Source organism: Bufo bufo, chromosome 5 (assembly GCF_905171765.1).
Source record: "Bufo bufo chromosome 5, aBufBuf1.1, whole genome shotgun sequence".
Taxonomy (NCBI): domain Eukaryota; kingdom Metazoa; phylum Chordata; class Amphibia; order Anura; family Bufonidae; genus Bufo; species Bufo bufo.
Genome location: NC_053393.1, coordinates 100,456,421 through 100,481,919, shown reverse-complemented (window position 1 = coordinate 100,481,919; position 25,499 = coordinate 100,456,421). Strand labels below are relative to the sequence as shown.

The 25,499-nt window shown below is 43.3% G+C and overlaps 1 protein-coding gene across 2 annotated transcripts in view; it reads left to right on the top strand.

Annotated features, from left to right (window-relative positions):
• LOC121001736 (polyamine-modulated factor 1-binding protein 1-like) overlaps positions 1-25,499 on the top strand; it is a 370,872-nt gene that overhangs the window by 289,757 nt on the left and 55,616 nt on the right. For both annotated transcript variants that reach the window (XM_040432927.1, XM_040432926.1), the window contains 2 exons: positions 22,133-22,226; positions 24,621-24,682. In XM_040432927.1, the coding sequence (XP_040288861.1) occupies positions 22,133-22,226; positions 24,621-24,682 (156 nt within the window). The remainder of the gene's footprint in view (positions 1-22,132; positions 22,227-24,620; positions 24,683-25,499) is intronic.

Sequence of the window (25,499 nt, the reverse complement as noted above, 5' to 3'; positions counted from 1 at the left end):
GTGGCCAGATTAAGGTTTGTGCAATTGCCCCCTACTACTCTAGGGGACAATTAGTTAAAGAATCCAGTTCAGCCATCTGCTGGCAGAGCGTCAGTCCTATCCAGATTGTATGTAGGCCTTTCTCATCTACATTCATGATTCTACAGGCTTCAGAGCTAAAATGTCCCAGCACTTCATTGAGGCTCAGTGCATCCAGTTGATTATAATGATATGCATTCTGGGAAATATGTTCTTTAAATTAGGAACTGCAAAGAGGCAATGGGGGAGATTTCTCAAATCTGGTGTAAAGGAAAACTGGCTTAGTTGCCCATAGCAACCAATCAGATTCCACCTTTCATTTTCCAAAGGAGCTCTGAAGAATCTGATTGGTTGCTAAACCAGTTGCCTTTACACCAGTTTGGATAAAGCTCCCCCTATCTCCTGAATGAGGTACATATGGTAAAGTACATGTAAGCTTGCATGAGCCAGCTTACCCTAAAGCAGTGATCCGCAACCTCCGGCGCTCCAGCTCCAGCAGGGACTACAACTCTCTGTTCCAGTGCCCAGGCTAGGCAGGCTTTGCTCATCAAATTGTCCAAGCCTGCTACTTTTCTTTCCTTTCGGCTCCTCGCCTGCCCTATTAAAAGGGATATCTCATCTCACCGTTACTAAGGCGAGATGAGAGACAGTCTCCGCCGGGAAACAGCACAGCTCAGTAGCTCCCATTACAGTGCATGAAAACTACGGAAACAGCGTAGCACAATTGAATGTAGGCAGGCTATCGTAGCTAACTGATAAAAATACATGGAAGATATACTATATTGGATTGTAGTATTCTGCTGAGATTGCCGTGTTGGCCCTTTGCGGTAAATATATGGGTTTTGGGTTGCAATCTCTGGCCTAGGAGGTTAGACAAGGAGCTGCAATACTGGAAACCGTCCATGGGCAGAAAGGTTGCTATTTCTGGGAAATAAAATACATACATAAAGAGATATGGAATTTATTCATGTAATTAAAGGTGTTGTGCAAGAAAGAGACCCCAGACATTGTAAGCATGTCCAGGAATTGGATGAGCTTTAGAGTGTACTTCATTAATAAGAACGCCTTTCATTTCTACGCTCTTTGCTGTCTTTTGGGAGGTGGGTAACATAATGCTACTTTAATATGATTTCATTTAATAGCAATCTTTTTGCAGTGTGTAATATTATATGGGCGCATACATGATCCTCATCTTTCATAAAGCAGGTACTAGTAATGCAATTAGAGATGTGCATTCCGTTTCTTGTATTTCAGTATTAGACTGAACAAAAAAAATAAAAAAGCACAGGTTAATGAAAAATTGAGACGCATGTAATACAATCCTAATAAACCACAAATTTACTTACACCTGAAGATTTTGCTATTACACATGTTTCCTGAAATACATTGGCCCCTCAATATTTAATTTCTGATTCGGCCAGGAACCTTGTCATTGGTAGCCATTATTGGATTGCACCTCCAGGAGTGTAAGGCGCAGGCTCCTGCTGTATCAGTAATGTCAGGGATTTAGGGTTGAATATCCTGCTGGAGCAGAACTGAATTTGTCATTAGGATCAACATTTGCCTCCAGCACTTCTCGTGACAGCCAGGGAGAGCGAGAAAGCGGAGCCAATGCTGGATCACACATTGCCATGTTTTTCTTCTTCTTTTTTTTTTTTTAAATCATCATTTTGAAAAAAAAGGTCAAGATTAGGACCGGTAGGGGAACACGTTTAAAGGGGTGATCTGCCTGACACCCTAATGAGGATGGCCATGTCATGTTCTGTAGGGGTCCTTCTCTTTTATGAATTAATCACTTGTTTTACCCTGCTAGCAGCCAACTGTTCATTTTCCTTTTGATATATGTTGACATCCCATTTTCTGACATGCTAAGGCTTTACATGCAGTGTGTGTCAGTTCCTTATGACTCTGACATGACTAGTTCTTGGCTCTGTGTGACTTATGTCTTAAACATGTATTATGATTTTCCATCTTCATCTGCTGTACATAGAGACATTAATATCCCCATCAATATTTTAGTAACTAGACCTCTGTCAATTAAACCATGAAGAAGCCCCTTCGGGATTGTTCTGTTGTATTTTTCAGACCATATAGTCTTTATATACTGTATATTCCAGGGGTAGGCAACCAGTGGCACTCCAGCTGTTGTAAAACTACAACTCCCAGCATGCATACTTCCTCTTACCTTCTCAGAACCCTCCTAGACATGAATGGAGCATGCTGGGAATTGTAGTTTCACAACAGCTGGAGTGATATCAGCAGTATATATATGCCAGTCAACCATAACATTAATAACAAATCAATTAAATAACATGGATTATCTTTTGGCGCTGGCTTCTGACAAGGTCTGGGATATATTAGGCGGCACCTATCAGGTCTTAAAGTTGATGTATTGGAAAAAATGGGCAAGTTGAAATCATGATGGATAGAGGACTGGGTGGTAGAATCTACAAGATGACAGGTGGATGGACTGGTGACAGGGTGATGGGCAGTCAAAGATCACTGCAGTGGATGGGGAAGCAAAGGCGGTCTTGTCTGGTTTGATCCCACAAAAGAGCTGCTGTAGCACAAATTTGGAAGACAAATGCCGACTATAACAGAAAGGTGTGCAGTACGTAAAGCTAGCCACAGACCAGTTAGGGTGCCCATGCTGACGCCTGTTTACCACGAAAGCTCTTTCTGCTCCTATAATGGAGCGAAGAAAGGAAATACACAGCACAGATGTGAAAGTAGGCTAACACAGACAAACTCTTTCTTTAACAGGGTTCCCTGGGATTTCGATATTGATGGCCTATCCTCAGGATAGGTCATCAGTATCTGGTCCAACTATCCCCACCCCTCCTCCCCAATCAGCCGTAAGAAAATGTCTCGGCACTCCATGGGAGCTTAGATTTCTTCCTAGGCCATGTGATGTCACGTTCATTGGTCACATGGCCTAGGTGCATCTCAGCTCCATTCAGGTGAATGGGGCTGAGCTGCGATACCAAGCACAGCCGCTATACAATGTACGGTGCTGTGCTTTGTAAGCTGCGAGAAGACCGTTGCATTTACCAGATCTGTGGTGAGAACCGTGCTTTTAGCCCAGTGGTGCGTGCCGGCACTGCTGCCCCTACGCACTGGTGCTGGGCTCCCTCTTTCCTCCTGCTGCCAAATGAGGGCAGCAGGTAGCTTAACTGTTCTATTTGCGCTCCAAGCCAGAGCTTACTTCCTGCTTGTCTCAACTCCCTTGCGAGGCAGGATGTACACACCCTCTATCTCTCCAGCCTATGGCTGGATTGCAGAAAATATTTAAAGGAGCTTCCTGCTCCAGGAAGGTGCCTGAGCAATCTTGGTCACTAGCTTCCTTGTGTGAAGGTGTTTGGAAATTTCTGCTTTTCTGTGTACTGGACCCTGCTTCTTGATTTAACGGATTTTGCTTGTTTGCCGCCTGCCTCTGACCTTGGACTTCGTTTATGAACTTTGGTTGATCGTTGCCTGCCCTGATGTTAGACTTCCTGACCACGTCTTTTCCCTCAGTGTTTAGTAACTCTGGGAGTGACACATGGTAACTACCCTAACCACCCAAGCCTATACTCGCCATTAGAGGCTCTAGTGAAGACCAGGTAGTTACTTAGTCACGCCCTTCCAGGGTACAGCCATTCAGTGGAGCAGTGGGTCCACACCCGCTTGCATAACATGTGGCTTCCTCTAACAGCTGATTGCCATTCTCGTATTGATGACCTAATTTGAAAGGATTAGAGGCTGTTTCACTTGTGGATTAGAGGCTGTCTCATACTCTATAATGGTCTATAATGGTCCTTGATGGAGAAGTTCTTATACAGTACATCTTGAGTTATTATTCATAAAACAGTGACATGAAAGAAGATATTGTGCTGTATGGAGACATTGGTGCTGGCTTGGGTCATGTCTGAAGCTAGTTATTTGGGTCTTTAAACTTTAATATCTGAACATCTTTAGGGATTCTTATTGAAATGAGCACAGTTTTATCAAATGTGTAAGGTGGGGAACAGGGACAAAATTCATTCTGCCCAGTTCCTGGCTTCTCTTGCATCATTGCTGCCACCTCTGGCATCTCAGAAGCTGTTAACCAAACGAGAGGGGAGGCACTGGGCAGTGTTATTAACCAAACGGCTCGGCGGAATTACTATCATTTGCTCCCGAAAGTCTGATGCCTGGACTGCCTGGAAATGCGCGAAAGTTATTAAGAGGTGCTGCTTAATAAATTTGACACATTCTGCACTGACCTACTGTATACTGTAATGGCGAACTTAGATTTTTTAATTAATACAAATAACATACCTCAATTGAAAGAAAAGAAAAAAAAGCCCCTAAAAGTGTAATTTTAAAATTCCATTAGATATTCAGCTAACAACTGGAGTTGGTGTTTTTCCCACCAAAAATGCAATATGAATGCAGCACTAAAGACTTTGCATTGAGGCCCAGGAGCTTCCTATTATGCCTTTGACTTGAAATGTAACTAACGTCTTCTCAGCTTTGCCTCCATAAACATGATAACTTCCAAAGAACAATTCTCTGCACATCATCCTTTTCCTGTTGTTCTAGAAATATAAGGAATAAATATGCTGTATAATTTATCGCCACTAATTTGCACAGTAAATCATGAGATGTTTGCTAACCTTGAGCACTTAACAGATTCTTATAAAGTGTTTTTTTCCCCCCTAACTTGAAATAGAAAATAATCAGAAGCATAAAAGCCAACAAGGGCGGGCAGGGTGATTATAACCGAAGCTGTAGCATACATTTTAACGTAACACATTCTGCTATTTTGAGCAAATGTATTGAACCATTTAAGTTGTTCTGCATTTATTTTTCTGTTTCATGACATTTGAGACTCGGCGCAGAAGCCATTGTTAAGCCTAGGCACCGCACCACATATATCTTTATGCAAAATAATAGCTGTTTTTGTACTTAGGCACAGTTTCGAAGTTCTTCCTAAGCATCACATATAGGTAAATACTTTTAGAGACAATTGAATAATGTGACTGTGTCGCTCCTGTAATTTTGCCTTTTTGAGGTAGCTGAAATGTAGAAAATGGCTTACAGATTTAGCTGTGTATAGAGTTTGAAAGTAACAACTGAAAAATGATGTTCATAATCTGAATTGCAATGAAACCAATTATCTGTACTGTGGCGGCTCGCAGGGGAATTCTCCTAAAGGTTTAGTGTTTCTTAAAAGAAATTAAAAACAGCTGTAAAAATACCATAAAACAAAAATAGCAGCTGCAGAAGAGATTAACATTCCTAAATTTCATTTGAACCTGATATGTTATTTTTCCAGCAGCAAGCTATATGTATGTATTTGTGTATGCATTATTGATGGAATTGTACAGTAGAGGAGTCCGATTGTAGATGCTGTTAATCTCATACATGGTAAATTAATTTCCTATTATTTTCTTGGTTATTGCAGCCTTCGTACTTGTGATAAGAATGACTTTAATTAAAGCCTTTACAGATTATAAACACAGTAATAAGGACCTGGAACAATTACGGCTCCTCTTTTATTTGCCGCTGTCAGGAGCGTTCTGTTCCGATTGACGTTTACGGTTTTAAAAACCTTTCTGTAGGTTCTTTTTTTTTTTTTTTTCTCCCTTTCCTTTTCCCTTCGATCTAGCAGTAGGGCACAAGTGAAACAGCCTCTAATCCATTTCATAAGTCTATTAAAGCTAGTACAATACATAAAACAGAGCTGGAGGTGGTGACAATATAAAACAGTTTGTTTTGTCGTGTTGGTCGAAACATATGGCAGCCAGTTTCTCAAGAGCTGATCCAGATGGCGGCCACTAATCGATTCTTTGTGTCGGGTAAGCGGCTGTTTACTCTTTCCCTTTCAAAGCACCGCTGCGTAGTAAATTAACAAATAATGTAATGACCCATGTATGTCGAGTTAATAGGAGAAAACGTTCCAACAGAAAACAGTTATTGCGGCAGCTGCACAAAAAGAAAGGGGGGAAATGGAAGAACTGGCAAGAAGATTCGATCATCCTTGGAAAGTGAAATGAATTATAGAAGTAACAATCGAAGTACTGCTTGATTTTACTTGTTCACACCACAGCAAGTTCTTTACTACTTACTACTTTCGGGAATTCCTGTTCTACTGTAGATCACTAGGAAAATTTTCCTTGGAATCCTCCTTGCCCAGTCTTCCAGGCTGTGCTTCTTGTAGATCAAAATTTGATTCTTAAAGGGGTTCTCCTTGTATTATGAAAAATACAAGAATTCTACAGACCTGTGGAGGTAAGATTTGGTTAATACTTACCTGTACACTGCTGCACTGGCACAGGCTGTGAATTCTTCTGCTTGGATCCCAACCGGATGTGTGCACTTGTTTTCTGGTTTACTGCATTTACTACTATGCAGCTGAACAGGAAAAAAGTGCACACATCCAGTCAGGGCTGATTGGAAGGGCTTGCAGCAAGATCGGTGGCGGTGTGGACAGGTAAGTATTACCCAAACAGTCTTACTTCCACAGGTCCACAAAATGGTTGTATAATGCCTGGAGAACCCCTTTAGAAATATAATGAACTGGATGCTGAGGACAGTGAGTGTCAACGTTGCCATTACTCCTACAGGCTTAGCTTTCTCTGCAACTGCCACACCCTCTCTAATTAACAGGGCCAGGTGTTATGATGTTTTCACTGGCTAGCCCTGTCAATTAAAATGGAAGGCGCATGGCAGTTGCAGAGAGAGCTGAGCCTCTAGGAGTAATAGCAACACCCTTGTTGCTCCTAGAGGCTCATTTGCATATATTTAAACATTATTTTTCTCAGCTATGCGGGACCAACACAGATGACTTCAGCTACCAAGTGTACATGTAGCAGGTCAGTCAGTTTCTGCTGACAGATTCCCTTTAAGTCATGCTTAAACTCCTTAATCTGTAAAATGTGCTGAGGGACAAGGGAGCATGTACACAATTGTGACTTAAAGGGGTTTTGGAGCTTTTTCTTACTGATGATCTATCCTTTAGCCCCGTTCACTTCAATGGGGCTTAGCTGCCCCCAAGCCAGTGATACTAGTCGTGACGTCACTGGGCCTGTGGGAAACGAGAAGGCCGTTGCACTACTGCCAGCACCGCTGCCTTCTCAAACAGCTGATCGGCAGAGGTCCTGAGTGTCGGACCCTCACCGATAAGATGCTGATGATCTATCCAGAGTAAATAACATTGATGACTTATCCTCAGGATAGGTCATCAGTATCAGATTGGTGGGCGTTCGACACCCGAGACCCCCACCGATCAGCTATTAGAAGAGGTCATCATTATCATTATTTCCTGGATAACCCCTTCAACTGTTGAAGAGTTGTACCATTGATGAAATCTATCAGAAAGTATAGAGTATTTGTCAATTGTTTTTTTTTTTTTGGATGCCCGTTTGTGGATGATCCTTTCCATGGCTTAGAAAAGGTTCCTTTAGTTGCATTAAAATAATCTACTTTGAAAACAGATGTGACATGGAATCCACCCTTCTTAAATCTCCACAATCTAGGTGCATGTGCAACGAACGATCTGGGGGGTGCTGGAGCAGAGGATGGGAGTGGTAGTGGCTCTGGTGATCACAGTCAATCACAGCGGCTGTCCTCACACCATTGCTACCTTGGGCCATGCAGTGAAAGGAGGGCACACCCATTATTTCCTCGGGCACACCCTGATTCTGGATCTCCTGCCTGATGGCAGCTGGGGTGCCCTTGATGTTAAGTGTTTGGATGGGTGCAAGGCAGGGTGTGTACATTGCAATGGCAAGCGTATGGCATAGAAATCAGAAAACCAGGCCAGTGTTAGAAGAACAAACATCTCTCTTCACTGTAGTGTATAATGGGAGTTGTGGTACATCCAACTGTAGTAGTCACATTTCTAACTGTACACAGTGCAGTTCTTTCCCAGATAGCCATGTATGGATTTAGGATGGGAGTTATAGCCCTCTTTGTACACAGTCTTGCTGAAGTCTCTCTTGGTAGAATCTATGGTGCTTAAAGGGAACCTGTCACCGGGATTTTGGGTATTGAGCTGAGGACATGGGTTGCTAGATGGCCGCTAGCACATCCACAATACCCAGTACCCATAGCTCTCTGTGCTTTTATTGTGTAAAAAACCCGATTTGATACATATGCAAATTAACATAAAAGAGTCATATCTTACTTGTGTGACCAGAGAAGAGTCATATTTTAAAGCTCTGACTCGTCTCAGGTTAATTTGCATATGTATAAAATCGGTTTTTATACACAATAAAAGCACACAGAGCTATGGGGACTGGGTATTCCGGATGTGCTAGCGGCCATCTAGCAGCCCACGTCCTCAGCTCTATACCCAAAATCCAGATGACAGGTTCCCTTTAATAGTACTCTTGAAATAATGGCTGTAGTGTACCCTGCAGGATACAGGTTTTTGTAGGCACGTCTGGCCATAACATGTTCAAGTGTGAAGAGTGTCTTAATGATGTCCCCCACAGCAGCAAAGTGTGAATGGATGTAATAGCATGTTGCCTTTCTGACTCCTATGCTTGGCCATGCAGATTCAAAGTTCTCCTCTTTCTTCCGCTTTCTGTTGATCTTGCAGTAATTCACAAAGAGATCTGTTAGTCTCTGGAACTTTCTGGGCCTAAGGAGAGGAGGTATATGAGTAAGGCTACTTTCACACTAGCGTTCGGAGCGGATCCGTCTGATGTTTCATCAGACGGATCCGCTCCTTTAATGCAGACGTTCGTATCCGTTCAGAACGGATGCGTCTGCATTAAAACTTAGAAAATTTTCTAAGTATGAAAGTAGCCTGAGCGGATCCGTTCAGACTTTACATTGTAAGTCAATGGGGAACGGATCCGCTTGAAGATTGAGCCATATGGTGTCATCTTCAAGCGGATCTGTCCCCATTGACTTACATTGTAAGTCTGGACGGATCCGCTCGCCTCCGCACGGCCAGGCGGACACCCGAACGCTGCTTGCAGCGTTCAGGTGTCCGCTCACTGAGCGGAGCGGAGGCTGAGCGCTGGCAGGCGGATGCATTCTCAGTGGATCCGCCTCCATTGAGAATGCATTGCGGCCAGACGGCTGCGTTCAGGACCGCTCGTGAGCTCCTTCAAACGGAGCTCACAAGCGGACACCTGAACGCAGGTGTGAAAGGAGCCTAAGGATGAGCGAACTTTAAGTTTTGAAGTGTGGGTATATGCTGAATTGCATTATGGATTCCGTTACAACGAACCATATGCAATTTCATAGCGGAATGTCTTTAGAAGCATTCCGTTATGCATTCCATCATAATAGAGGTCTATGGCCATCACAACGGATCTTTCCGGTTTCCGTTATGCAGTTGTCCGAACTCGAACTTCAAAACTTGAAGTTAGTTCATCCCTACATATGAGGGAACAGGTTCCTCTTTTCTGAACTCTCCCTTAAGACTGACTAACTGAGCTGCGGGGAATCTTGGATCCCCACCCAACTACCTGCAGAGGACTGAACAAGGAGTATTAACCCTGGCTGTGTCATCCATACACAGCTATGCTGGGCATAATACATAACATTAAATAACAAGATGCTCCCTGTGCTGGTGTACAGCACATGTCAAACCATTGCTTACCAACCAACTTCCTTATGTACGTGGAGCTTATTATCATCATTAAAAGTTATTCCATATGCTTCAACTTCTCACAGTTTTCTCAAGGCTGAAAACTTGTACATGCCTACATACCTGTGCATCACAACTTAGAGTTTTCTACATTAAAGCTAAAAGCATTGCCAACCCTCTTTCTCCCATAACGAGGATCTCTAACGGGAAAATGTATAATTGTAGGTGTATTTGAGGTTAGTTTTTAGATTGAAGCTGCTATGCGTACCTGGACCAAATTTATGAAAATGACGCACAGTAATAATACATTTGGTGAACGCACAATATGGTTGTGCTTTCAGTAAACCTATTCCTAGTGTGGAGTTGCGACTTTTAAAATAGTCGCGCTTCATAAATGTGTCACAAAAGTGATTTACTATTATTCTTACTCCACATCTGTAGGTGGCGCTGGAAGGTGCAGTGCTTAAAAAGTCTTAAAAATTTTTGCGCAAGTAACCCCTAAAAAGTCATAAAGCTTCGACTTGCTACTTTTTGAGGCCAGAAAAGTGGTGTACATGGCTTGATAAATTCTCTCCTAAATTTGTGTAATGATTGTGCATTTTATTTGTTTTATACAGTATTAGTGTATTCTGGCTGTGATAACATTGATTTTTCGGGGCAAGAACTCCAATAAACATTTGTAATTGCACCCCAGGGACGGAGTCAGTGGCTTCCATCTGGGCGCTCAATTCCCAAAATCCATGATTTTGTTTTCATAGGTAGCCAATTAACCTACTAGTATGTTTTTGGAGTGAGGGAGGAAACCCACGCAAACATACAGACTCCACGCAGATGTTCTTGGTCTGATTCGAACCCAGGACCCCAGCGATGCAAGGCAACCAGGCCTACCCAGTAACAATCGCAATATACTCTCCTGTTCATGGCATTTCTAACACAGGGGGAGACCATGCCATTGCAATAATGGCATTTGGTGGCTCAAGGCCTGAACTTCTTCCTCTGCTTCTCTACATTTTCCGATACAGTAAAGTGCTAAAATTCTGGTTATCCAAATCTTCAGAGGGTGCTCACTGACTTATACAGCTCCCAGCTGAGTCCAAGGTAACTGTATCTATCGCTATACAAGTGAAGCAAGGGATCTAGGTCTCTGTCTCCGAAAAAGGGACCTTTGATACCCTATAAACATATACAATTAAAGGGGTTTTCTGATACTATTATACCTCTGGATAGGTCATCACTATCTGATGACCTATTCTCCCCGCTGATCAGCTATCATCTGAAAATCTGTATATTTTCCATCCTCTGCCAATAAAGATGCATGACTGCACTGTAGACTGGAAGCGCAGACCATTTTGTCTCTTTTACATTTCTATGGATGTTTGGCAGAGATTCTGATGATTACATTATGTTAGGGATTCCCTAATGTCTCTGAATAGGTTCCATATGTGAAGGTGAGCATTAGTGATACTGCATTTGAGGATATTGTGCCTCAATCTAATTGTTCAGCTTTACATTTATATAGTCGGTTTTCAGTTTAGTAAAGGACGCTATGAACAGGATAATAACACACAGCAAATCCCAGTTTATACAATCCAGCAATAGCACATGTTTAATAAATGACTGCAGGCAAATCCCTTTCCTATTCAGATCCCAAATATTCTGTGTATGTAATGTACACACGGTATAGGGGAACCCATATTTTTGTCTTTTTGATACAAATGTCATGAATTTCTAGTTGCCACTTTGCTTTTGTAGTCATAACTGAGCCTTTTGTTACATGGGATGAGATTTTGAATAAAAATAAGATGCGTGCATCACAGAAAATCAAATGAAAGGGACCGGTCTCTGGGGAAATGTGTAATCCTTTTTCTTCGAGCCTAGCTTTCCAGCAGCCCTTAACATATTCACGGCTTATAAGAACATATGAAATGGTGTATGTTGTAAGGAAATATCAGCCAGAGCCGTCCTCCTTAGCATGTGTATTTTATGATGAGGCTTCGTTTGAGATGAAGCAGGAGTCTGATAATATGTGCATAGTCTAAATAGCTTGTGTTTATCCTTGGTAGTAATTCTACAGAAGTACAAAACAGAAAAAATGACTTTTTCCCCATCCCTCCTATAAACCAGCTAGGGCAAATGACAGCCATGCCTGATGGCTGATATCTTTTATGGTACAGCTGTGACATATTTTATGCATCACAACGAATGATCAAAGATGTCTCTAGAGTCGTTCTGTCATGGAATTTTACCCCGTACCCAGTGCATTGCTTTATACCAAGAAGAATAAAAACTGAGAATAGTTAGCTTCCTCTGCCTTCTGATAACACAGAAAGTGCAATATTTGATGGTTGTGTTTTTCTTCTTCTTTTTTCATCCATGCCGTGTTTACTTTGTCTTGCCTTTTGTAATCGTGAACCCTAGTTCACCGGTTCAGGGTACACCATGCTGTGTATCAGGATACGTGTTTACGTGTGTCTAAAGCTGGTAAACCGGGCACTGGCTACATCAGGATGCCTGCTTATAGATAATTATTGATCACTTTTTTTTTTATTGTGTGTTTTTATTAACATTTTATTTTAAAAATAACAGACCCAAGCCCTCACTGCCTACCACCCCTCCCCCAGAGTCCCTTTCAAATAGGTAACAAAAAAAGTACCATTACATTAAAGAGTTCCTGAATCATATCTAGGGTTTTTCTGGGTAAGGATGTGATACAGACCATAAATCTCATCCAGATAGTTCATCAGTATCAGATCGGGGGGAGTTCTGGCACGACCATGACCAGCGGTTTTTGGCTGCCGCGGCGCTGGAGTCTGTGTAGTGTACGGAGCTGGGGGCAGATGGCTCCATACACTGTGTAATGACCAGCTCAGCGTGCATTCAAGTGAATGGAAAATGAGCTTCAGAACGCTGGACCGGAAATTGCACAGTCTATGGGGCCTTCTGCTCTTTACACCACTAGCTCCCAGCACGATGGCAGCCCAATACAGCTGATCAGAGAAATATCTCTCTAAAAGTCAACTTTTCCCATTTTTTTTATACAAAGTTGTCATTATAGAGAGATATTTCTCTCACCCAGCATGGGTATATGTAAAAAGACACCCCAAAACACATTGCCCAACTTCTCCTGAGTACAGCGATACCACATGTGTGACACTTTTTTGCAGCCTAAGTGCGCAAAGGGGCCCAAATTCCAATGAGTATCTTTTAGGAGGGCATTTGGATTCCAGACTTCTTCTCACGCTTTAGGGCCCCTAAAATGCCAGGGCAGTATAAATACCCCACATGTGACCCCATTTTGGAAAGAAGACACCCCAAGGTATTTCGTGAGGGGCATGGCGAGTTCATAGAATTATTATTTTTTTGGCACAAGTTAGCTGAAATAGATTTTTTTTTGTTTTTTCTCACAAAGTCTCCCTTTCCACTAACTTGTGACAAAAAATAAAATTTTACATGAACTCGCCATGCCCCTCACAAAATACCTTGAGGTGTCTTCTTTCCAAAATGAGGGTCACATGAGGGGTATTTATACTGCCCTGGCATTTTAGGGGCCCTAAAGCGTGAGAAGAAGTCTGGAATATAAATGTCTAACAATTTTTACGCATTTGGATTCCGTGAGGGGTATGGTGAGTTCATGTGAGATTTTATTTTTTGTCACAAGTTAGTGGAATATGAGACTAACCTAACTTGTGCCAAAAAAATGTCTGAATGGAGCCTTACAGGGGGGTGATCAGGGAGTCTATATGGGGTGATCACCACCCTGTCATTGATCACCCCCCTGTAAGGCTCCATTCAGAGGTCCGTATGTGTTTTGCGGATCCACGAATGCATGGTTAGGATCTGCAAAACACATACGGACGTCTGAATGGAGCCTTACAGGGGGGTGATCAATGACAGGGGGGTGATCACCCCATATAGACTCCCTGATCACCCCCCTGTCATTGATCACCCCCCTTTAAGGCTCCATTCAGACGTCCGTATGTGTTTTGCGGATCCATGGATCGGATCCGCAAAACACATACGGACGTCTGAATGGAGCCTTACAGGGGGGTGATCAATGACAGGGGGTGATCAGGGGTTAATAAGGGGTTAATAAGTGACAGGGGGGGTGTAGTGTAGTGGTGTTTGGTGCTACTTATTACTGAGCTGCCTGTGTCCTCTGGTGGTCGATCCAAGCAAAAGGGACCACCAGAGGACCAGGTACAGGTATATTAGATGCTGTTATCAAAACAGCGTCTAATATACCTTTTAGGGGTTAAAAAAATCGCATCTACAGCCTGCCAGCGAACGATCGCCACTGGCAGGCTGTAGATCAGCTAGTTTACCTCCGGTTCCTGTGAACGCAGGCACCTGTGTGCGCGCGTTCACAGGAAATCTCGCGTCTCAGAATAACAGGGCCGCCGCAAAGACGCAATCCTGCGTACGGCGGTCCTGGTGTGGTTAAAAAAATATATATATTTCCTAATTTCCCTGGTTCTCTTCTGGCCCTTTGTTTACCTGCAATAATCTCTGCCTCTCCTCTGCAAAGGAGTGAATAAGTCTGCTCTGAGTGACATGTCTGCCTGCTGGGATACTCAGCAGCATGTTGTATGTGTAGGACTACAAGTGCCAGCTGTACAATGACACTGCTGATACACACAGGATCTTCTCCCTACCTGTTCTTGTGCAGAACTCCTCTAGTCTGTCAGTTCCTGTGCCCAGCAATTGTCTCCTTACTGCCTGCAGCTACTCAGTAAAGCCTTCAGCTCTGAGTCTGTGCTCCTGAAGAGGTTAATCTTTCCTGGAGTATCCATTGGGAGGGAGACACAGGTCAGAAAGCAGCAGCGGCGGCAGAGCCGGGGGGAGGGGGGGGACCGTGGCCAGCACTGTGATGTCTCATGTACAGACTCATATCTGCTCTCTCAGGCTTTGTGCACGAAACATTATCAGAGCAGGGAGAGAGGATGACATCACAGGTCATGTGACCCTCAGTGAAATCTGAGAAACCAGCAACTGGAGATAAAGTAAATCAATTGTAAAGTCCTTTCATTTGCCAGAAACATTCAAAGAACAAAAAAATAACTCGGACAACCTCTTTAATAGCTCTCCACTCTGGCCCACAGAAGAGGTGAGGAGTAGGGATGAGCGAATCGACTTCGGATGAAACAGCCAAAGTCGATTCGCATAAAACTTTGTTATAATACTGTACGGAGCAGGAGCTCCGTACAGTATTAGAATGTATTGGCTCTGATGAGCCAAAGTTATTGCTTTGCTAAGTCTCGCGAGACTTCGCTCAATAATTTCATAAATTAATTTGTACTGTAAAAAACCATTTCCCGAACTCGGGTTTGGTTCCAAGTGGTAACTTGGAACCGAACCTGAGTTCGGGAAATGTTTTTTTAGTGAGGAGCCCCCTTCATGATGTTCATATGCCCCAACAGAGCATTTGGAAAGACATGGTCTTGATGGGACAATCCCATTAACAAGGTTTTCCAGGAGTTAAATATTGATGACTTAGGCTCCATTCACACGTCCGCAAATAGGTCCGCATCCGTTCCGCAATTTTGGGTCCGCATCCGTTCTGCTTTGTATACAGTGAAGAGGCTGCAGCACTTGTTCAAGTGTTGTGGCCCCTTCAAACAGTTTATAGTAAGGGGTCCCAGGAGTCGGACCCGACAAATCCGTGCTTCCACATGTTCAGATTTTTTATGCAGTTTTTCTAAGCCAAATTCATGAGCGGATTATAAGAGGTTATCCCATGAATAATGTACAAAATGAAATTCCCTTAATGGATCTCACAAACGGAAACCAAAACGCCAGTGTGAAAGTAGCCTTAGAACCGGCCCTATACCTCACATGAATTCAGTGATCTCCCCATTCATTGCTCCAGTTGTTCTGCTAGATTTCTTTCAAGATGGTAGCTTAGGGGACGTGCTCTTTCTCACGGGGCATGTCCTTTCTACTGCAGTTCAAGGATGGACCTGAGCATGTGCTTCTATCTCAGTGAGCAGGACAGCGAAATTAGAAAAAGAGCAAAAAGCAGGAGGTGCTATATAGGTAGATGTCCGTGTCCGTGGTCAATGATGCATCCGTGAAGGACCCGTATGTGGTCAATGTGCCATCAGTGTTTCACTGACCCTGCACACAGCTGAAAAATAATTTTCAAAGTATCTCTTCCTAATGATCCATCCTTAGGGCTTTCACGGACCCGTAGACTGTAATGGGCGTGATGTATCTGTGATCATGGATAAAATAGAGCATGCTTCCGTGCAAAAAAAAAAAACGTACCAACGGACCGTGCTAAAACACTGATGTGTGAATACACACATTAAAATGAATGAGGATGTGTGGGGAACACGTACAGCACGCGTCCGCGAAACTCTGTTCTTCAATTGGATAGGTCTTCAATATTTAATTCCTGGAAAACCCCTTTAAGGATTTTTCTTCAGTGCAAATAATCATCTGTAAGAGGCCCAAATAATGTAAAGCTGAAGCCTATTTGTGTCGGGGGTGGCGTGGTTAAAGTGTGCCACGTAAATGAATGGCTGCATGTGCACGTCTAACCTTATAGAATACAACCAGGACACTATACATTTAATTTACTTTTCTCCTGGCTTCAGCCCATTGTGATGTATAGAAGCGAACATCCCGTAACTGCTTTCACAGGATGCGTCCAGACATATGGATTTTAGGGATAGTATGATTATAAATCAAGCTATCTCAGCTGGCAGGAATGGGCGCGTCCGTTTGGCTGAAGAACAATATATAAGTAATAGGCTATTGAAACAGGATGTTAGGAAAACATGAAACAAATAATGAATAAGCTGTTAATACTCAGAAGATGAATTTTACAGGTCCTACTTCATCCACTCCTATAAATGTTTCATATTTCGGATTTCAGAAGGGGACCGCTGCAGTTTACAACAGGAAAGATTATGATGTCATCAGGTTTTATGGAGGCGCTTTGCCTGCGCTTAAGTGCTTTTATTAAAGTTCATTATGGCTAAACTCCCTCTGTCACATCGGTTTTGGGACCTGGCAGGGCACACAATGCAAGCGCAGGGCATGGAAGTTTATTACATAACTTTCGCTGTTTTGGAAGAAATGTAAAGCTGCGACCGAAGTTTACACAAAGAAACAGATGCCATTGTTATAATACGACTGCTCCAAGGACTGGAGGAACAAGGGTCATAAATTATTCATTCTGAGAAGTGCTTCCAGCTTTTGTGTTTCTAATATACAAATCCTTTGGCCTTGTGCATGATTTATAGGGAGCTTCAGATGTAAGTAGAAAATACAAATAATACAAAGAAGACGACATATACAATCTATGTGCCACGCTGCCCGCCTCCTTCAGTCACTGTTCAGACAGGGTACAACTTCTCCTGTGGTCTGATATTTCTACCCTTTATTGACCACTGCATTTCATGCTTCAGACCAGATCACAGTTTGTTGCTACATCTATAATTTAAATTTTTTTGTTGCTTCCAGCATTTTAAGTACAAAGGGGGAGATGTATCAAGACTTGTATGAAATCCCCTGCACTGACTGTTGTGCCGCAATCTGCTTCTGAAATACGCCTAATATAGGCGTATTTCATGGTAATGAATGACCCCCATAATTCAGATAATATATGTAATCATTTATATAAAATATATATTTTTTATTATTATTATTATTATTATTATTTTAATGTGTTTTAGCCTGTACCCATTTTTCCCATAGTTTTAATACAACCCCAAATGTATTATTTTAAGATGGATTCTGTTGCACTCGTGGACAATTAGAGCTATCATAGCACATAGCGGTACTGCGGATTTAATATGCAGGGCCCAAATGGTGGTTCAAAGGCTGGATAGGTGATAAATGGATGATCCATGAGGTTCCAACTGCAGGGACCCCCACTGATCACAAAAAGGGGGGCCTCAAGCCCCCTATGTGAATAGAGCGGTAGTGCACACTCAGTTCACTGTCTATAGGAATGCAGAGTACAGCGCTTGACTTCTCCAGCAGTAGCATAAGAATGTATGGAGCACTGGCGATGCGTACACACTAATTCTGTATGTATACAGGCCACTCAGGGTTCTTGTAATCAGTGCAGATCCCAGCAGTTGGACCCCCAGTAATCAAGCATGTATCACCTATCCACCAGATACATTTTGTGAATGGGTCAGCCCCTTTAAAGAAAACCTGTCACCACCCCTAACATGACTGTTTTGGTAAGTAATTGTATTCCCCATCAGTGACGGTCAGTTGGCAGTGTTCGCCAGCGAACACATGCTGGTTGCCATCTTTAGTAAGGTATGTAGACTCACCCGTCCGGCGATGCACAGGTAAGCCCTTACCTGTGCCGGGAGCCGGTCTGAAATCAAATGCAGTCACCGGGAGCAGGCAGTTCCGAGAACAGCCGCCGGGGGTCTTCATCGGGCTGTTCTCGGAAACTGCCTGCTCCCAGTGACTGCGTTTGATTTCAGACCGGCTCCCGGCACAGGTAAGGGCTTACCTGTGCATCGCCGGACGGGTGAGTCTACCTTACTAAAGATGGCAGCCCGCATGTGTTCGCTGGCGAACACTGCAAACTGACCATTACTGTTCCCCATATTGTAAAAATTCTGCAGCACCCTTTTTAAGAACTATGGGGAAGATTTATCAAACTGGTGTAAAGTAGAATTGGCTTAGTTGCCCATAGCAACCAATCAGATTCCACCTTTCATTTTTCACAGCTCCTTTGGATAATAAAAGGTGGAATCTGATTTCGGAAACTAAGCCAGTTCTACTTTACAGTAGCAGTGCTCCAGACAAAAAAAAATGACCAGGAGCCATTGGCTCCTAAACTAAAAAATTTAGGAGCCAAATTACATTTTTTAGTCGCCAAATTTAAAATGCATATAATTTTTTAAAAAAAAGGACTTTGAGAAGATGAGACGCAGGTGCACTACATATAGGAGAAAACAGCACCACATGCCTCTCACATCCAGGGACATTTTCTGGGGAACAAGGTGACTAAAAATGGCGAATTGCGTGGTTTAGAGTTTTTTTTTTCTGTTATTGCCTTCACCGAGCGGAAATATTTTTTAATATTTTAATAGCTCACACTTTTTGGGACGTGGCGATATGTAATATGTTGTTTATTGTTTGTAAATTTTATATGTAAAACTGGGAAGGGGGCCATTTAAACTTTTAGTATTTTGGTGTTTTTTTTTACTTTTTATTTAATAACCATTTCTTCCCTTAGGGACTAGAACCTGGATCTTTTCTTCCCTTGTCCTATTCACCCTGATAGAGCTCTATCAGGGTGAATAGGAGCTCACATCTCCCTGCTGCCCTGGGCATAGTGCACACAGCAGCAGGGAGCTGAACATGGCAGCCAGGGCTTCAGTAGCGTCCTGGCTGCCATGGTAACGGTCTGAGACCCAGCAGTGTAATCTGCCACTGCCACCAATGAAGGGGATGGGGACCCTGTGGCAACCATATAACAATGGGGGGACGACGACACTTGTGGCCAGTGATAATGGGGAAGGGGGGGAGAGGCTTTGGGAGAGCGCACTGCACCACCAATGAATGTTTAAAGCGGACCTTTCATGGGTCCAAAGAATATGTACTTATCAGCAGGCTGCATAGAGCGGCGCCCAGGGATCTAAGTGCACTTACTATTATTCCTGGGCGCCGCTCCATTCGTCCGCTGTGGCCCCTGGTATTTTCAGCATTCAGAGGAAGGAGGAGGAGACGCCAGTGTCTCTCCTTCTCCCTGACAGCAGCGCTGTCCAATCACAGCGCAGAGCTCAGAGCCAGGGAGGTTTTTTTTCTCCCTGGCTCTGAGTTCTGTGCTGTGATTGGACAGCGCTGCTGTTATGGAGACGGAGACACACTGGCGTCTCCTCCTCCTTCCTCTGAATGCTGAAAATACCGGGGGCCACAGAGGACGAACGGAGCGGCGCCCAGGAATAATAGTAAGTGCACTTAGATCCCTGGGCGCCGCTCTATGCAGCCTGCTGATAAGTTCAGATTCTTTGGACCCATGAAAGGTCCTCTTTGACTCATTTATACAATTGTCGGCAGCGGTATCACAGACCGGGCACCCGGCCTCAATAACAGGGCATGCGATCTGGGGCACCTGAGGGGTTAATGGCCGCGGATCGCCTGCCCTGTTATTGAGGCCGGGTCTGTGATACCGCTGCCGACACTTATGTTTTACATTCATTGGCGGCGCAGTGGCCTCAGCTCCTCCCCTCCTCCTCCCCTGCTATATCCCCATTGGTGGCGCAGTAGCGACAGCTCCTCCCCTCCTCCTCCCTGCTATATCCCCATTGGTGGTAGTGGCGGCCGCGTCACAGTGGAGAGGGAGGGACTCCTTCCTTCTCCACTGTGCGGTGTGCTAGTGAAGGGAACTTAGGCTGCGCAGGATCGCAGCGGTACAGTCGCAAATGGCGACAAGACTAAAAAGTCTTGTAGCCATCTGCAAATTTTGAGGCGCATTGGCGACCGTTTTGGTCGCCATCTGGAGCCCTGAGTAGTTTGATAAATCTCCCCCTATGTGTTGTTCCATTACTCTGATATTCCCACAAAAAATGTATAAATAAATTGCCTATTGGGATTTACCAGGTGGGTGGGTGTCACCGCACACACTCCAATCAGTGTTGCCAATGTCAGACTATATAAGGAAATTGATACAGCACCCACTAAAAGTGCCCAGATAAAGTGCCCAGATATATTTGGATGCGCGCCTCCAGAGTCGTCTCTAAAAAAAAAAACCTCCTTACTTGAATCCAAAATAGAAAAAGCATGCTTGAGGAAGGCTATGGTATAGCCGAAACGTTGCATTTTTGGGTTGCTTGCACTGCTTTTCTTGGATTAAATGAAAGAAATGGTGTGGTGTTAAACAGGCAGGAAGTGCTCAAAACCACATGCAGTTGTGCATATATATATAGGGGAGCAAATCCTGCACTTGTGGCCTGTTTCTAATGGCGATCCCCAGCAAAAATACATACCGAGGAGGATGCCTGCGGCGGACCACAAGTACCACAATAGACATCCTACATAAGATAGCAATTATGTGGATGTGATAATCAATATAATAATAGCAAAGACAGGTGCACTCTGCGGTCTTACTAAGCCCTCAAACTGATGATAAAATTGAGAGATTAGTCAACATGTCCTACTAGGAGGACATGTCTAAGCCCGGGCACCGCACCAAGGTTTCTCAAGTAGCTCGGGTCCTAACACTCACCTACCTGAGCCGTATGGGCAATACCAGGAGCCAGTGGGCAAATTACAGGAGCTGAGGTCCGACTCACAGACACCTCACCAGTTACCTCCAGCATGTAATCATGCTAACAATGGGAGGAGGGAGGAGTCTGCGAGTCCCACTCAAGACTGGCTGATATGGCCCAGGCCTCACAGGTGCACCTAAATGTGGCCTGTAGATGGAAAGCAGGCACATTTATATTGGAGTTTATACACCTCCAGGATTCTATATATACAAACTGAAAAGAATGGCATGGTGTTAGAGAGGCAGGAAGTGCTCAAACCCACATGCAGTTGTGCATATATATACAGGAGAGCAAATCCTGCACTTGTGGCCTGTTGCTAATGGCAATCTCCAGCAAAAATGCATACGGTGGAGGATGCCCGCAGCGAACCACAAGTACCACAATAGACATCCTACACAAGATAGCAATTTTGTGGATGTGATAAACAATATAATAATAGCAAAGACAGGTGCACTCTGCACTCTTTTCTTGGATTAAGGGTGCATTCACACGTCCGCAATTTCGTTCCGCATTTTGCGGAACGGAATTGCAGACCCATTCATTTCTATGAGGCAGCACAATGTGCTGCCCGGATCCGGAAGTGCGAGTCCGCAATTCCGTTCCCGAAAAAAATAGAACATGTCCTATTCTTGTCCGCAATTGCGGACAAGATTAGGCATTTTCTATTAAGTGCTGGCGATGTGCGGTCCGCAAAATGCAGAACGCACATCGCCGATGTCCGTGTTTTGCGGATCCGTGGATCCGCAAAACACACACGGACGTGTGAATGAAGCCTAAAGCATCATTTTTCTTCAAATTATGGGATGCTTCCTCTTTTTTCTATTTCAGTGTCAGACTATAGGGGCAGACCATCGTACAAATGGAAATGGTAATACCCAGTTGGCAATGTATTCATAAGTTTCTGGGAGGAATAACAGAGTAGCAGCACAATGCAGAGTTAGAAAAGATGCTCCAGATTAGTTTTTTGGAGAATACGAGTATTTACTAAAACAGACATGTGAGAAAAGGTGGCAAGTCATCTTTAAGTAAAAAAAAAAAAAAAGACGATTTTGGTGCAGAATTTTGACAGAACAAACCTGACATTTTACTACAAAACTTACACGTTCCCCTTGTCAATCGCTTGGGTTCAGATTATGTAAGGACTCTCCCCACTGAAAGCTAAATGGTAACACCCAGTTGTCACGTCATAGACGGACAGAAAAGATGCAGCAGAATTATTTTCCGGGAAATGCAAGAATTTACTAAAGTGCAAAATGTAGATAATATGTAAGAATAACGTGCAGATTTTTTTCTGCAGCATCTTCCAAAAAAGAGAAGAGATGTTGTCTGCAGTGGTTACCAGACTGAAATCAGAAATGGAGGAGATGACAGCTGAGAATGAACAATTAAAGGTAAGACCATCCTTCCTTGTCTATCAGCACATGTATTGTGCACATATTGCTTTCATACCCTTTAAACTATCATTTAAAACCCAAACTTCCAAAAATATAAGCACCTCACCAGTTTATTTCCCATGAGTGGTGTCGTTGCATTAACTAGAAATGAAAAATGAGATTCTTTTTACACTTACAATTTGTCTTTGTAACCAAAAATGCTCCATAGCATTATCCTCTTTGTCCTGTGTAAAATAATAATGATATATATATACACTGCTCAAAAAAATAAAGGGAACACTTAAACAACACAATGTAACTCCAAGTCAATCACACTTCTGTGAAATCAAACTGTCCACTTAGGAAGCAACACTTAGTGACAATCAATTTCACATGCTGTTGTGCAAATGGGATAGACAACAGGTGGAAATTATAGGCAATTAGCAAGACACCCCCAATAAAGGAGTGGTTCTGCAGGTGGTGACCACAGACCATTTCTCAGTTCCTATGCTTCCTGGCTGATGTTTTGGTCACTTTTGAATGCTGGCGGTGCTTTCACTCTAGTGGTAGCATGAGACGGAGTCTACAACCCACACAAGTGGCTCAGGTAGTGCAGCTTATCCAGGATGGCACATCAATGCGAGCTGTGGCAAGAAGGTTTGCTGTGTCTGTCAGCGTAGTGTCCAGAGCATGGAGGCGCTACCAGGAGACAGGCCAGTACATCAGGAGACGTGGAGGAGGCCGTAGGAGGGCAACAACCCAGCAGCAGGACCGCTACCTCCGCCTTTGTGCAAGGAGGAACAGGAGGATCACTGCCAGAGCCCTGCAAAATGACCTCCAGCAGGCCACAAATATGCATGTGTCTGCTCAAACGGTCAGAAACAGACTCCATGAGGGTGATATGAGGGCCCGACGTCCACAGGTGGGGGTTGTGCTTACAGCCCAACACCGTGCAGGACGTTTGGCATTTGCCAGAGAACACCAATATTGGCAAATTCGCCACTGGCGCCCTGTGCTCTTCACAGATGAAAGCAGGTTCATACTGAGCACATGTGACAGACGTGACAGAGTCTTGAGACGCCGTGGAGAACGTTCTGCTGCCTGCAACATCCTCCAGCATGACCGGTTTGACATTGGGTCAGTAATGGTGTGTGGTGGCATTTCTTTGGAGGGCCGCACAGCCCTCCATGTGCTTGCCAGAGGTAGCCTGACTGCCATTAGGTACCAAGATGAGATCCTTAGACCCCTTGTGAGACCAGATGCTGGTGCGGTTGGCCCTGGGTTCCTCCTAATGCAAGACAATGCTAGACCTCATGTGGCTGGAGTGTGTCAGCAGTTCCTGCAAGACGAAGGCATTGATGCTATGGACTGGCCCGCCCGTTCACCAGACCTGAATCCAATTGAGCACATCTGGGACATGATGTCTTGCTCTATCCACCAACATCACGTTGCACCACAGACTGTCCAGGAGTTGGCAGATGCTTTAGTCCAGGTCTGGGAGGAGATCCCTCAGGAGACCGTCCGCCACCTCATCAGGAGCATGCACAGGCGTTGTAGGGAGGTCATACAGGCACGTGGAGGCCACACACACTACTGAGCCTCATTTTGACTTGTTTTAAGGACATTACATCAAAGTTGGATCAGCCTGTAGTGTGTTTTTCCACTTTAATTTTGAGGGTGACTCCAAATCCAGACCTCCATGGGTTGAAAAATTTGATTTCCATTTTTTAATTTTTGTGTGATTTTGTTGTCAGCACATTCAACTATGTAAAGAACAAAGTATTTCAGAAGAATATTTAATTGATTCAGATCTAGGATGTGTTATTTTTGTGTTCCCTTTATTTTTTTGAGCAGTGTATATATATATATATATATATACACACACAGGTGAAACCCGAAAAATTTGAATATTGTGCAAAGTTCATTTATTTCAGTAATGCAACGTAAAAGGTGAAACTAACATATGAGACTCATTACATGCAAAGCGAGATATTTCAAGCCTTTATTTGGTATAATTTGGATGATTATGGCTTACAGCTTATGAAACCCCAAAGTCACAATGTCAGGTACCCTTTGCTCAGCGGGGTATGGATTAATTAGCAGATTAGAGTGTGACACGTGGAGCCTAGAATATTGAACCTTTTCACAATATTCTAATTTTAAGTTGCATTACTGAAATAAAAAAACCTTTGCACGATATTCGAATTTTTAGAGTTTCACCTGTGTATATATATATATATATATATATATATATATTTTTATTATTGGAAGAAATGATTTGTTGTTCAGAAATCAGCGAATACAGGCATGGTAATATTTTCAATCTAAAATTAGGGTAATAAAAAGGGAAAGCCTTGTCAAATCTGTACGCCTTAGTGCTTAAAGCCATTTCATGTTTTTTGGTTTGTAAAGGAAAATGGTGTTGAACAGCGAGCGCTACTTTCAGAACTTAAAAAACAGCTGGAAACACTAGAGTAAGTATCCTGCATGCTTTTATTTCATTTGATAGTCTGATCCTTGCTGTATTTCATTGTAAAAACATCCCGGAGCATTGCTAATAACAGAGAATACAGTCAGAAATGCAGATACATTCTATTGTTACTTCTGGTAATATACTGTACATGAGGCAGGCAGCCACTCAGCCATTCACTTTCCTTTTATTCAAAATCTACTAAAGAAGTGCAATATATTTTAGAAGTGATCAAAATATCGCCTATTATAGTGCCCTTGTGGGACTATTAAATGGTTAAAAAAAAGTTCAAAAAAGGTATAAAATAAAAAAATCCAACTAAGGGTACTTTCACACTAGCGTTTTTCTTTTCCGGCATAGAGTTCCGTCCTAGGGGCTCAATCAGTTTTATCCCCATGCATTCTGAATGAAGAGCAGTGCGTTCAGGATGCATCAGGATGTCTTCAGTTCAGTCTTTTTGACTGTTCAGGACGGAGATAATACCGCAGCATGCTGCGGTTTTATTTCCGGCCCAAAAAACTGAACACTTGCCTAAATCCGTTTTTTTTTCCATAGGAATGTATTAGTGCCGGATCCGGCATTCAAATTGCCGCATTGATGGATCCGGTATTCCGATCTGTGCATGCGCAGACCTTTAAAATTGTTAAAAAAAACAATACCGGATTTTTTTTGCCGGATGACACCGGAAAAACAGAGCCGGTATTACAATGCATTTTTCGGACTGATCAGGCATTTTTCAGACCGATCAGAATCCTGATAAGTCTGAAAAATGCCTGATCAGTCAGAAAAAATGACATGCATTTACATACAGTTCAACGGAG